Consider the following 14,696-nt stretch of genomic DNA (forward strand, 5'->3'; position numbering starts at 1 on the left):
CACCTCCATCTCATCCTAGTTCCTAGCCACCTACATTAGGCAGGAATTGCCATATAATTTTAATCTGAAATTGAAATTTAATTTGTAATTTTACCAAAATAAGTTAGCTTTGGAATTTAAATTGTAATCCATTATAGTTCTAGAAGATAGCATTTAAATAGTTCACCGCAAGGAGTGCTTTTCAAATTAAAGGTTTGAAATGGGGTGCATAAAGAAACTCAGCCTAAGCCTCACTCAAGATTCAAGAACTAGAAAGAAAAGAAAAAAAAATATAAAAAGAAAAAAGAAAAAGAGTTAGCTTTAGCCACTTCCCTTTGTTCCATTCTATTGGGCTTGGATTAACTCAGCCCAATTCTCCAACCCACTGGGCCTTTATTATCCCCAAGCCCATTTTCAAATTGTTACGCTTACATCTAACTAACAATGGTTGCATTAGTTTTAACATGTTAACATGTTGAATGCCTTGAAATAGTAATTCAAACCTCTCATGCCGATGCCATTGCAGGCTTTCTCATTGAGGGTGTCCCAAAGCTTCAACAAATACCTCCTTGAGAAGAGGATTAGAAGCAGCAATTCTGGTAGCCGTGATGTCAAATTCTTTACCAGATCTGAAGCAATTACCACCCACCATCAAAAACCAGAATAAACAGGCAACTCTCTCAGCTCTGTGACTACTATTGAAGAAAGCAATAGACAGCATAAAAAAGAAAGGCATTGTGATTACTTACGGGTCATAGACAAGTCCTCCAGCTTCGGTGACGATTACAGCACCAGCAGCTGCGTCCCAAGGACCTCCATAGCCATTTAGATAAAATAGATCGATTCTTCCACACGCAACATCACAGATATCTAATGCACACGATCCGCTAATCCTGAGGGATCTTACCTACAGGCATGATACACACAGACTGATGATAACAACCAAAGCCTTTGGCACATTTTGCATTTAGAAGAAGGTTTTCAAATGAGATCAAAAGCAAACTGTTACTGCACCTTAGAGAGAAGGCTATTTATTCTGCCAGTAACAGCATCTATTGTCGACTTGTCGCGTGTCGTTCCACTCTGCTCATCCAGCATTCCATAGTTTGGATTAGTTTCTCAAGGTATTATAACTTGGTGTTTCAAAACAATACGTGATTTAACCCTGTTTTCACTCTGTTTAATTTTAAGTGCCATAAGATCTTGATTTGGGTGCTGAGCTTTACCTCAGTTGCCAGAAGAGATTTGATAAGTTCATCTTGGGAGGATACTGCAAGATGTAGATATTAACTTCAGAACAAAATGCTAATGCTAAACTTTAAGATAATTAATGGTGCAAAACTAGCCATGCCTAATTTTTAAACTTGGAAGTGTAAAATCTAAAGGATAACAAAAATTCACCTTTTATCGGCCTTCCATTAAGATAAGCACCTTGTCCACGAACACCAGTAAAAAGCTACACATGATAGAACACAGTTGAATAAAACTAGATATATCATATAAAGACTAAAATGGAATAAGTGTGAAATTTAAGACACTGAAGTACAATTTAAGCTATATTTTTCTAACAATCATGCATTTCTGGGTTTGTACATATCTCGACTTAACAAGTTGAAAAAGTTGGAAGTTGTGGAGCCAAAATTTCCTCACCTCTTCAATGATTGGATTGTAAACAACACCAACTGTTGGAACTTTGCCAATAGTTAACCCAATTGAGACACAGACAAAGGGAAACCTGAAAAGATTTTGAAAAACATGTTGAGATTTTATAAATAAGAAATGTGATTGGAGAAACACAGAGAATAAGATCAATTAGCACCCGTGAACAAAGTTAGTGGTTCCATCAATGGGATCAACTATCCATGTGGGCTCGTCAGTCAGCTCCACAGCACCATAAGCAGCACTAGTTTCTTCTCCAATGAACTAAAGCATTGGGCGACTGAACCATATAAGATCACAACAGACCACTTAAAAGTAATGAATCTTCCCAAGAAGAAACCGTGACTGAAACTCTGACCTTATTCGATGGGTAACGCTGCTTCAGGTGATTGAATATGAGTTCTTCACAAGCCTTATCAGTTTCAGTGACCAAATCCACCTCGCCTTTGTGTTCCACATGTTTGGTTTGATAGAATTTCTCACGAATTAACTACGGGGGGGTGGGGGGGGGGGGGATGATCGAGTATGAGATTGAGATAAAACCAGAGAAAAATCTGAATTAACTTTTCAAAAGGACAGCGAAATGGGGAAATGAAGGAATGCAAAGACATACCTGACCGGCTTTGTTGGCGGCATCCACCGCAGCGCCAAGGAACTCCCGAAGCGAATCTAAAATTAGGGATCATAAGATAGAAAAAAAGAGAAGAATTGAAATTGTGAAACGTATTAGATTGAGAAATGGAGGGGCGAAATATTATTGAATCCACATCCAGTACCCACCATTTTCCGGCGGCATTGTGTGTGATGTTTTGTGGAGAAATCAGAAGTGGGGATGCGATGCTGAAATCGAGTAACCGTTAGGGAATATGATCATAGCATATGCATTTGGAGGGCATCGTACGCAACAAGCAAGGTAGCCGAAAAAGGGACGAATATGCTTTGAAAATTAAAAATAGAAGAAGAACTAATCGGCCTTTTGTTTCTGATTTAACAATGCATTTTGTGTTGAAGTTACTCGCTAAAAATTACATTACGGTTGTAGAGTTGAAATTCGAATTAGAAAATCTTTTGATGAGAATGGGTACTGTGGGAACTCACCATGAACGAGGCAGCGATTTCCAGTTTTCAATGGGCGCTGGGACAAGGGAAAATTTTGATTTTAGGGACGGTAACAAAGATTGCAATCCTCACCTCGAATGTGATCACTGATCCTCCTTTCCCCATTAAATATATTTTTTTTTAATACAAACCTATTGAAGTGGGGAAAGAACCACGATGTTTTGATCGTCTTAATGAACTGAGCTAAGATGAGGTTAATTATACTAATTATTCCATATGAAATTTGGACTAAATTGAAATATTTCTGAGATGGCTGAAATAGAAATCAGGTGTTTGTTTTTATTGTATAGAATAGTTACTTATGTTTTAACTTGGTTAGATGTGTTCATTATTATTATTTTTTTAACACGAACCTTAATCTGTCGAGGTTAGCTAGATGTGTTTAGTTAATGTATTGTATAATTTTACTAAAAAAATATTTTATTGTATATATAATACATACACCCATACATCAAATTTGAGAGTTTGGAAATTTGAATCTTCAACCACATTTTTGCTGCTAGTGGACCATGTTGATAGAAATTAATATTAATTTGTTCAATATTAATAAATTTAACTAAAGTAAAATAAAGTGACTCAAATTTAAAATAAATGGTCGGTTTTATATATATTTTTTTCTTTTAATATAATAACCTGTGAGAATGAGAATTCGAACTCATACATTTTTTAATAATAATAACATATAGGGTGGAATAACTCATCATTTTTTGGTTAAGTGTCAATTAGGGCTAAATTTGTTCATAAATTTTGGTCAGAAGATAAATATTTTAATTACTTATAATTAGTTGAACATAATTCACATTTGCTGATATTAAGTACTATTTTATAATTTTGACCGGCACATTAGGAGTCTATTACTGCTTTAGCAATTAAAAAATTATCCGCGATTATAACAACCCTGCAGCCATGAGGGTGACATTTAATTTATATACATATATTAAGATACATTTTATTTATTATTTTATTAATCATTCCTCCCGATGGATACTATTTTATTCTACACAAAACAAATTTATACCGCCACGAAATTTTTTACGATAAATATACTTCGCTTTCTTTAAGTAACCTCGATAATGGAGTGTTGTTTTTTCTTCTTCTCAAATTTATTTTATAATATATCATATATGTGATCATAAGTTAAGTCCACTCATCATTTTCGGTATAAATAAACTTATTAAAATATATATCCTCGTCTAAAAAATAACTTAAAAATCAAACAAAACTATAATTATAGAACTTAATTACAGTTTCACTTTTTCTTTTTTTTGTTTTTTGAATGAAAATACCCATATGTTTGAGTTTAAGCTTTTCTCATTGTAACGTTGATAACCTTTTTTTTCCTTCGTATAATTGAATTAAATGAAAGTTTCGTGGTAGTAAGAAAATGAGTGTTTAACTTTCGTGTTAATCTAATAGTATATAAAACATTTGCTATTAAATATGTTATTAGACCGGAGCGAGAGGGGCGGTAATCACCACTTTAAATAATTTAAATAGTTACCTAAGTTAATATTAGATCCCATGTCCTGTCAAATAATCTTAATTTACATTTTGAACTGGATGAATATATTATATAGGTATTGGAGTATTTAAATTCACGTTTTTAAACTTAAAAGGCATATCTTTTAGCTTCGATTAAATTCATGTTAAATAGATTCAATCAATCATATAAATATATAAATAAAAGCGTATCATTTGACTTCGATTAATATTGTTTCAAAGGAGATTGATTTGAGTAGTATGAGACCAACAACAATATGAAAATGATTATAAAATGTGAATTAGTTATTCTAGGCCTCGAAACCCTATTTGCGTTACCTAAATTTACCTTTCTAAATAATTAAAAGATTTAATTTCTCTAGTCTCAAAAAAACAGAACTCAAGAGTTCACATTGTTGATAGAGGGTAATTCAAAACCTTTGGGATTATTGTATAGGTGATTTTTCTCTACTTTTATATAAACTAAACCGATTTAAGAGTGAATTAAAATCCGGGCGGTTCTTTACCAGGGGTGATGAACGTATGCTGCTGACGTGGAGAGATCGGGGCCATACAGGTACACAGTTGAGATACGTTACAGGAAATTTTGCTGCAACTTGCGCAGGAAAGCATTATCCGCTTCTGAATTGGAAAGTTTGTAATTATAATAATTAGCAGAAAATTGGCAGTGGTTGGTGATGACGGCTGTGACGTGAACGACTCCAATTTTCTTCCTCTTCCGTTTACACTCTCCGTTCTTCATCGATCGTCGCTACCGGAGTTTCTCTTCCCCGCCTGGGAATCTTTCCATGTGCTCGCGCCTTTAAGCTTCACATTCCTTTTCCTTGGTGGTGGGTGGCCCACCGTCAATGTCTATCGCCGAATTTCCTGCCACCGTTGATCGCGTCCACATCAATAGCACCACCGCCGCCGTATACCCTGCCGCCGATCACTGTCAACTCAATCGGCACCATTCTCAGGGCCACCGTCATCCTTGCGTTTCGTCCAAGCGCAAGTTAGATGACTATGGTCCCAATTTCGACGACGAGGACGAGGACGTTCAGTTGTTTGACTTAGTTTCTGTTAGAATGAAGAAGGGTGAAACGTGTGCGATCGACTCCTCATCTGACGGCCGGCTGGGTGAGGGAAACAGCATCGACTGTGAGCATCGGGATTTTGATACTCGGCCGAACTCTATGGCGGCAGAAACCCCGCAAAAGCCCATTCTGTCTCCGTACGAGTTGCAATTTTTTGTTAGAACCATCTCCGAGGGGAATACTATGGTAATGCTTGCCAATATTAACGATACTGTGATGTCGCTACATGAGCGGATTCAAGGTATTACGCGTATACCAGTTTTCGAGCAAAGGTTGATATATAGAGGAAGGCAGCTCCAGCATGAACAGTCACTCCTCGAGTGTTCGATACAGAATAACGCTGAGTTGCAATTAGTTGGTCGAATGAGAAGCACGGAGCATCCCAAAGCTTGGCAGATTGTTGACGATATGGTTTCATCGGTGCTGCGTCTCTATAGAGGCGAATTTGTGTTTTCTGCTTTGGAAGTTATCACAACCTTGATGACCGAATTCTTAGGTTTGGCTACGGACACCGACTTAGATTCAGGAGTCAAGCAACTTCAGGTTTTCCTGTCCCTTTCTGCCCCAGCTGCGTTAGTGATGCTTCATCTGTCTAAAATTAAAGGTAACAAAGAGTGTGCTGATAAATTGATTAAGCATTTTATGGATTTGCTTCGCCACTCAGTTCCCAAGTCTTTACATGATTGTGGTGCGATTATAGTATTAGAGTTTTGCAATTTACTTAGGAGAGATACTCCGGAGGGCAGTTTATACAGTTTATGCCGGAGTACTCTCGGCTCACTGTTGGGAACCGAGGGAATTTCTCGAGGGATGAGATGCTTAGAAAGTGTCAGGGGACCCATCAAAACACCCGAACTTTTTCCATTTGTTAATGAGCTGGCCAATAAATTGTCCATAGACTTGTCTTCAAGTATGCGTTCTCCCACAAGTGCAGGGCCTTCGGTAACTGATATTCGTGACTTTACAGCATTTTTGCTTCCTTTGCGCAGTGCGGTTATGGATCAACTGGGTTTTCTAGGTTCCAAGTTTTTGCCGCCGTACAGGGGAAGTTTTAGGGATCCTTCTTATGGAGAAGAAGGCGAATTTCTTCATAATATATATCAAAGTTTGTTGAAAAAGATGGATATATGCCTTCAAGGAATGGAAGCTTTCTTGGTTGATAAAGGAAATAGGGACTGTGCAAACCTCTATGCAGGATGGTCTCAGTATCTTCCAATTTTAAAGGAATTGAATAGTATTTCCCTTCTTTTCCAGGGTGCTGAAGAAGAATTTTGGGCAACCATGAGGCCCAGGAAAAATTCGATTTGTGCACTTCTCATTAGATTTGCTAAGCGAGCTGATAACCACATGTGGATTCTTCAACACAAGGAAGTAACAAATTCTGAATCTCGAAGGCATTTGACAATGCTTATGTTTCCAGAGCCAACAGAAGATTACGACGAGTTGCAAGAAATGCTGATTGATAGGTCTCAATTGTTGGAAGAATCATTCGAGTACATCACACATGCAAATGTTGAGGCTCTACGCCATGGATTGTTTATGGAATTCAAGAATGAGGAAGCGACGGGTCCCGGTGTCTTGCGGGAGTGGTTTTTTCTGGTCTGCCAGGCTATTTTTAACCCACAAAATGCACTTTTTGTTGCATGTCCCAATGATCGAAGAAGGTTCTTTCCCAACCCTGGTGAGCTTACTGCTGCTTCCTTTGGTACTTTGTTTTATTTAATGCTTCTTCTTCCTGATGCAAATAAGTGACCTTGAATGCCAGGAAGTGCCTAAATGTTTTTCACTTTTAATTAGTCCTAGTATATTTTTGTCATCCACCAAAGTGGGAAACCTGCCACGTAAGATGCATTTAGATTCCATTTTGCTCGAGTAAATAAGAGCGACGCTATTTAGAGTTGTTTTTGCTAAGTATGGCAGCTAGCCAAGTGAATATTTAACTGATATTTTCAACCATACCAATGGAATATATAGGTTCATTTATGTGAATTATATATTAAAGTTATCCACAATCCATCAGATAAATTTTTTTTAATCAATTGTGCGCATGAGCAAGTTTTGATGTCACTCACAGCATTGTTTTTTTTTTAATCTAGAAAGTTGTTGATTGCAGACAGCTTGCTGTTGGCCTTTTGGTCACTACAACATTTAATCTTCAAATGTAATTTTGGCGCTAGATGAATTGGTCAAGCCACACAATGATTTAGGAACTTTATAGGGACACATTGTATTATTACATGTGAGATTTAGAGCCCTTATTATTAGGATTTGGTGGCTGTGGGATCTGAAAGAGATTCTCAGGCACTATTCAAATAGGGGGAAAGCCAATAATAAAAAAAACCAGAAAACTGAATATTTGTCTGATGTATCTTATGAATCCCCTTTCTTAGATTTAAGTCATTAATCCTCAAACATTGGAAAATTTTATGATCTTAGGTAAAGTGATTGAAAATGAACTTGATTGAAAGGTTTTTTCTTTTCCCCTCTCTTTGGAGGGACCCTCTGATTTTGTTCCAAAAGATCAAAGAAGATACAACTAGAGGCAAAGAGATTAGATATCTCCTTCCAATGAAAGGTTCCAAAAGATCAACTTTGGTCGAAAGGTTTCATTATGAAAAAGCAAAAGAAGTGAAACTCTAGCAGAGATTTGATGATCTGCTGTTTCTCCCAACTAGTACCTATTCCCCCACACTAAACTGCCGTGCTATCAGATAGTATCTTTTATTCCCAGTCATAAAGCAGGTGTTAATTACTAGTAGAACTGAAGAATTAAAAGTTTGAAAATTATTCTTGGTTAATAATTAATCTAAATCAATAAGAAATAAAAACAGTTCTCCACGGTCCACAGCAATATAAAGTGTGTGGGAAGTAGTAGCATTTATATTTTCATCTGAGACTCAAGGTTAAGTTGCTCAATTGCGTCGTGCTTCTACTTAGTTAGGTTGCATTAATTAAATTGTGTGATACAAACATTGGATGCAAACTATTCTTATTTCTACCAGTAATGATTACATGTTGCAGCTTCAAAGGTGGACCCTCTGCATCTCAAATATTTCAATTTTTCTGGCCGAGTTATTGCACTAGCTTTGATGCATAAAGTGCAAGTTGGTATTGTCTTTGATCGTGTATTTTTCTTGCAATTGTCTGGAATCTCCATCTCCTTGGAAGATATAAGAGATGCCGACCCATACTTGTATACTAGCTGCAAGCAGATTCTTGATATGGACGCTGAGTTTGTTGATTCAGATGCTTTAGGACTCACATTTGTTAGTGACTTTGAGGAGCTAGGAATAAGAAAAGTTGTGGATCTTTGCCCCGGAGGCAAAAACATGGTTGTTAATAGTAAGAATCGGAAGGAATATGTTAAGCTTCTAGTAGAGAACCGCTTTGTGAGATCTGTCTCTGAGCAGGTATCATGTTTTGCAAGCGGTTTTACTGATGTACTTTCTGACCAAAGAGTGCACACACACTTTTTCCAGAGCCTAGAGATTGAAGATCTTGATTGGATGCTATATGGGAGTGAAAGTGCAATCTCTGTTGGAGATTGGAAGGTGCACACCGAGTACAATGGCTACAAAGAAACTGATCCTCAGATATCCTGGTTCTGGAAGGTAAACATTTCTAGAATGGTTTTTAGTTGCTTTGTCATTTGTTGCACGTTTGCCTGCTGTTCCTTACCATAACTTAACAATTAGTTGATTTACCATTCATTTCAAACTTTTTGCATTTATGTATCATCTTTCAGAACAATGCAAACGAATGAAAATTGGATGGATTATTGACACAAATAAAATTGAGATTCCTATGAAGATTTCATCTCAATTTCTCAATTTGCAAGTACATTACCTAATACCTCGTCAGAAGATAAACTTTCTATTTTCATTGGCAGATTGTGTACGGGATGACACTGGAGCAGAGAAAGAACCTTTTGTTTTTCTGGACTTCAGTGAAGTACCTACCAGTCCAGGGTTTTAGTGGCTTGGCTTCAAAGCTTTACATTTACAAATCTTCATCTCCATATGATTATCTTCCTTCTTCTCATACGTGCTTTTTCCGGTTGTGTTTCCCTCCTTATCCTTCCAAGGCTATCATGAAAAGTCGTCTTCAAATTATCACTCAGGAGCACGTTGGATGCAGCTTTGGTACGTGGTAATCTCTCGCTTGCCTATGGGTTTTCCAGTCCAGTGAATTGATGGTATTGTTGTCTGCACATATTTTTGTTCTTGCCTTGTACAGAGTCCACAGATAAGAATGCTTTTTTTTTCCCCTTTGAAAGGGAACAGATGAGAATGCTATACCCGTGTTTTGTAATCAAACTCTATTGTAACTTGTAAGGTTCTATAGTCCTAGTTAGTTTTTAAGAAAATGTTATTACTGCTTCTGTAATGCTCAAATTTGTGCTAGAGAAAAGGGAAAATTTTCTCTACCTCTATATGAACTTCTTTGTATTAGTTACAACTGAAACTTAACTGTAAGTGTAACTATAAGTGTTCACAAGTTTATTGAAGTTGAGTATAGATCCAATCCCATTATCTCCACATTTTTTTATCATAAGTCCATCCAGCAATTTATGTTGGTCAACTTCATTTTTTTAGTTATTTTAATTCAACAATGGTGGGGATCCAACCTTTAGCTTACTCCTGGCAGTTGCACCCGTCCAAGACCTAGACCCCAAAGACATCAAACACCTTTTGTATTAAGTTCATCTAGGAGGTTTGAACATGAGAATTCTTAGTAAGTGTTAACCAAGAGATCCCATACCCTTGCCGACGAGATTGTCCCTTGGAGCTGGTGGGGATCGAACCTTCAATTGTGACGAAAGTAGTAGATCCTTTATCTATCGAATTATGTTAGGATTGGTGATTTATTGCTTTATATTACATCGGACATGATTGGTGATTTATATTAGATTGGAAGCTTTTCAAACCGTACAAAACTAAGTCCAAAAAACAAAGCTGAAAATGTTATCCTAAAAAGAGTTCAGAATGTCCCCTCCCACTCGAAACAGATTGCTTTGTGTAGCTGGTTATTCTTGGTTACTCCATGGATCGAAGAAAAAAAAGTATTTATTCAAATCTACCAGACATTAATGCTGGATCACTTGGACCAATTGAACTATATTTAGAGCGATAGAAATTAGAACTTATGTTATGTTGTTAGAGAAGGAACGGTTGAAACATGAAATATGATTTATTCAGAGCTAGAGAATGACATATTCAAGCACACAAAATAGCGAATGAAATGACTCTTCTGGACCGACTTCCATACCCCATATGGCACCTTTGAATTCTCAGTTGAAGTGCCACTATGAAATATAGCCATTCTAACTCCCAACCCTCATGACTTGCCTTTGCCTCCATCCATGAAACAAAGACTCAGACAACAAATAAAACTAACAGCCCAACCAACTCTTAACATACTACATTCCCTTCTCTTGCTTCACAAACATTGCCTCTTCATTCCTCGGCCTTCTCAGGGGTGCTCTCCTCTGCTGCCTTCTCTTCCTCTGTTGGGGCTGGAGCTACCTCTTTCTCCTCTGAGCTCTCCTCAACAGCAGCTTCAGCTTTCTCTCCCTGGGTTTCTTCTTCTTTTTTCTCCTCCACTGGCTCTTCTGCTTCCACTGCAGCTTCCTCCTTGGTCTCGACCTCGGGCTCGGAAGCTGCAGCTGCAGGTTCTGCCACCTCGGCCTCAACCTTGGCTTCTTCCTCTACCACCACCTCCTCCTTGGTTTCGACATCAGGTTCAGCAGCAACGGGGGCAGGCTTCTCTGCTTCCGTGGTTTCTGGTGCGACTTCTTCCTCAGGCTTTTCTGTAGCAGCTACGGGCTCTGGTGCAGGGGCTTCACCCACTTTCTCATCAAATTTGGCCACCTGAACGGCCTCGGTCTCTGGCAATACTACGGGGGCTGATTCAACCTGCAAGACCCAGATCACACAATAGATTATAAGTTGCTCCTTAGAAATTGACAAAATCCAATTACAATAATCTTGGTAAACTTGATGATCAATTTTCAATTATCATATCCAATATGTGTACTCATAATACTCCGAATTCCGTCAAAGAGCCATATGGATATTGAAAATGCCATTGGTTTGTTCTTTCTTTTGCTAGTAGAATATGATTCAATACAGATGACACACATACAAACATTTGTACGTGATGTACAATTGGAAGAGAGAAAGAGGGAGAGAGTATCAAGAGAGAAATATAAGAGTTTGAAGAGTTTTGATCTCCATTAAATACTATGGAACTCAATCCAAAACCATGAGCAAAAGGCCATAAAAGCTTGAATTACCTCAACGGTGGCCATTTGGGAAAATGAAGAGCTGGGAAAGAAACTGAGGAAAAGAATTAAGAAACCAAAAAAAAAACCCAGATGAGTTTTGAGCAAACTAAAATATTGAGCGAGTTGATTGAAACAAGTAGCTGAGAGGGTTTATATAGGTGTAAGAAAAACAGTGGAATGCAATAAAATATAATGAGGTTTGGGAAAGAAGAAAGAGAGCATGAGGCTGAGGCATCCAAAGAATCTTCAGCAATTCGCCACCTCATTCAGCTGACATTTTTTAAAGGACATTAATTTTTTCTCTTCGCAAAGGGAAAGGACATTAATTTTGTCTCCCTGTACTTTAATTTCATTTTAAAACACTTAATTAACCATCCCCACTTCTCAACTTTGTTTAATAAATTCTTAATCTATTAGATATATCTTAAAATTTATAGACACAACATTGAAAGGTTAAAGTTTATTAGACATGATCTGAAAAATTTATGAATTTTCAAATTTTCAAATAGGTCTGGAATCTTTTGAGGAATTTATTAAGGACTATTATAATTTAACTTACAAATAATGTCATCTAATATTTACTTCATTTTATCAATGGATTGTCGGATTAAAAAAAAGAAAAGAAATAGGTTTTTTTTTTAGAACTAAAAATTGAGGTAATAAATGGTATTAATTAGGTTGATGAATTAGAAAGGGAAATAGACGATGGGTGTGATTGATGTGGTTGCTGACGAGGCAAAAGATGGGAAACAGAAGCGTAGGCCGGTGGCTTGTGTGGGGGACCCACTGCCCACCAAATGCGATCCTGACCGTTGATGAAAATCGTAGATCATAGGGGGCCCCACGAAACGGCAGTTTTATGCTGGCGTGGCTTTCCCGAATTCAGCCCCTTCCGATTTCGGCTTTTGGAATTGTAACCGCCCTTTCCTTTTGGATGGGCCCACCTGAACATGCTTTCCAGGTCGGACGCTCGTGACCCCGGGCCCACCTCCGCTACCCGCCATTTAATTTGCCACGTAATGTCCTACCCATCTCTCCACAAAAATACTCTTTCCTTCCCCCGCGCTTTTTTTCAACCTTCCTCCCCCAAATTACTCCTCCCTTTTCTCTTTTTAAAAAAATATTTATTCTTAGTGTTGAAAAAATCAAATTGAAAAGGCCAACAAGAACAGATCAAATTGAGTTGATTTGAATAATAAATTTTGGTCGATTCCATTTTACATAACTAAACACTAAAAAACCATGGGTTTAGTTGTGATAAATTTCATCAATTTACTTTAGTTTTGATCTTTAATAATTGATTGATTTCGATAAGTTTTTATTGGGAAGTTGGACCAATTTCCCAAAAAAATAAATTGTATCGATTTAACTCCTTTTTTTTTTTACCTCAACAGTTTTAACCACAATCAAATCAAGACCCACTAACTCCCTATTTTCAAGGATTTAAACTCTCACAGTCATTGAAAACACAAATTTTAAAGTTCTAAGCTTATAGAATGTCGCAACAAAATAACCTTCTCAATAGTAGATCCAATGTCCACACATCATTACTCATTATATATATATTTTTTATTTTTTCGAAATCTTTGTATTTATTCAACATTTTCTTGTTTATTAAAACAAGGCCCCATCACTAACACGGAAATTCGAATAAAATACTCCAATAAAATACACCATATCCTAATTTTTTAACCCGAGCAATCAAATGTTCATCAATATACCAGAATTAAAAGCCCATTCGAAAAACGTTATACATTACATTCTACTAAATTAAAAAAAAAGAGTAAAATAAAATTATCAAAAGTGTCGGGATGGGCGATGGCGATGGGATTGCAAAAGGGTAATAGAGTAAATAAAAAAGAAAAAGGGGGTGGAGATGGGAATAAATTGAAAAATTGGGGACAGAAAAATGAAATAGGGGGAATTGGAGGGTGTGGATCTCAATACATTTTTGGTGTTTGGAATTAAGGCAAGTGGTGAAGCGGAAATGCGTGCCATCATGCACTCCTATTCCCTATTATTATAACACATCGAAAAGATTGATTGACAGATGGACGGCGGATGATGCTCCTTTTCGACGGGCCCCACTCGAACACTGCCCCCTTGTGCCTTCCAATAATTGTTCGCCACGTGTAGATTCGCCTCTGGAACGACATACTTCTCTGGCGTTTTGTTTCTTTTAAATTGAATATGTAATCTGAGGAGCATCGGTGAGCGTTGAGATGCGGATGAATGATGATGATGATGGGGGACAATATGTTACAATGTGAGTGGTTGTAGGGGATTAGGGTAGCACGTAGGCAGGCATTGATGATGTAGGTGTGGGTCCCACTTGTCAAATCAACATTTACCCGACCTTAATTATTCTTCAAATTATGCTCATGCGGTGCTGCCTCAACCTAACGTGGTACCATTCTCCAAAAACAAAATAAATAATAAATAAGAAAAAATTAACAAATTAACAAAAAAAAAAAAAAGAAGAAGAAAAGAAAAGAGAGGGTGGCACCTTTTTTTTTTTTTTTTTTTAATTTTTGCTCGCCACATTTATGATCAAAAAAATGATTCAGCTTGTTTAGTGGTCAGCCTCTACCCGCAAAAATTAATCTATATAAAACCACATCGGACACTTCAATAACCTTTAATTTTCCATTTCTTTTTTTATTTTTATTTTTGTGAGAAGTGTGTTTTTATAGTAATATATTTTTCTTAAATAAAATTTTACTATTGGCATGAAATGTTAGATTTCATTTTTGTATGTTTTGGAGTTTTATATTTTTAGCTTTTTGTTCGTTATAATTTATGTTAAAAAAGATTATCATATCTTATTATATATTGTTAGGAGAAATGTAATTGATCTTCTTTGAAATGAATAGGATATTCACATTTTTAATTGATAACATCATATAATTGACATATATGATAAAGTTATCATGTTAGGAGATTCAACAAAAACTATAGTTTGTATTCAACAATGATGGTTGAACTAACAAAAGTATCCTATTCTAAAATTTTTGCACTCCATTTATATATGTATATATTTTTTTTGAAAGGATGACGTGGATAGAAGAAATTAAATC

General features: G+C 36.8%; 3 protein-coding genes across 5 annotated transcripts; 1 reads left to right on the top strand and 2 right to left on the bottom strand.

Moving 5' to 3' along the window:
- Positions 1 to 272: 272 nt before the first annotated feature.
- Positions 273 to 2,890, bottom strand: LOC111005250 (inositol-phosphate phosphatase). Of its 2 annotated transcripts, XM_022276684.2 has the most exons (11): positions 2,737 to 2,890; positions 2,419 to 2,478; positions 2,252 to 2,307; positions 1,997 to 2,128; positions 1,799 to 1,902; positions 1,630 to 1,714; positions 1,381 to 1,435; positions 1,206 to 1,249; positions 994 to 1,062; positions 729 to 886; positions 273 to 608 (listed from the first exon to the last, which is right to left on the bottom strand). In XM_022276684.2, exons 2-11 carry the CDS (start codon positions 2,432 to 2,434, stop codon positions 512 to 514), a joined length of 816 nt encoding a protein of 271 aa, XP_022132376.1. In that variant the 5' UTR covers positions 2,435 to 2,478; positions 2,737 to 2,890; the 3' UTR covers positions 273 to 511. The 2 variants fall into 2 exon arrangements, with proteins under 2 accessions (XP_022132376.1, XP_087973475.1); XM_088117349.1 differs by lacking the exon at positions 2,737 to 2,890 and having other exon boundaries at positions 2,419 to 2,606.
- A 2,000-nt stretch (positions 2,891 to 4,890) lies between these two features.
- Positions 4,891 to 9,857, top strand: UPL5 (ubiquitin protein ligase 5). 2 transcript variants are annotated; one of them, XR_015789896.1, is made up of 4 exons: positions 4,891 to 7,014; positions 8,355 to 8,675; positions 8,813 to 8,944; positions 9,223 to 9,363. XR_015789896.1 is itself a non-coding variant. In XM_022277125.2 (3 exons), exons 1-3 carry the CDS (start codon positions 5,106 to 5,108, stop codon positions 9,484 to 9,486), a joined length of 2,763 nt encoding a protein of 920 aa, XP_022132817.1. In that variant the 5' UTR covers positions 4,892 to 5,105; the 3' UTR covers positions 9,487 to 9,857. The 2 variants fall into 2 exon arrangements, 1 of the variants encoding a protein (XP_022132817.1); XM_022277125.2 differs by having other exon boundaries at positions 4,892 to 7,014; positions 8,355 to 8,944; positions 9,223 to 9,857.
- A 647-nt stretch (positions 9,858 to 10,504) lies between these two features.
- Positions 10,505 to 11,788, bottom strand: LOC111005969 (uncharacterized). Its single transcript, XM_022277691.2, has 2 exons — positions 11,629 to 11,788; positions 10,505 to 11,248 (listed from the first exon to the last, which is right to left on the bottom strand). Exons 1-2 carry the CDS (start codon positions 11,641 to 11,643, stop codon positions 10,790 to 10,792), a joined length of 474 nt encoding a protein of 157 aa, XP_022133383.1. The 5' UTR covers positions 11,644 to 11,788; the 3' UTR covers positions 10,505 to 10,789.
- Between the last annotated feature and the right edge of the window lie 2,908 nt (positions 11,789 to 14,696).

Source organism: Momordica charantia, assembly GCF_013281855.1.
Source record: "Momordica charantia cultivar OHB3-1 chromosome 1 unlocalized genomic scaffold, Mcharantia_2.0 BLBB01000001.1, whole genome shotgun sequence".
Classification (NCBI taxonomy): Eukaryota; Viridiplantae; Streptophyta; class Magnoliopsida; order Cucurbitales; family Cucurbitaceae; genus Momordica; species Momordica charantia.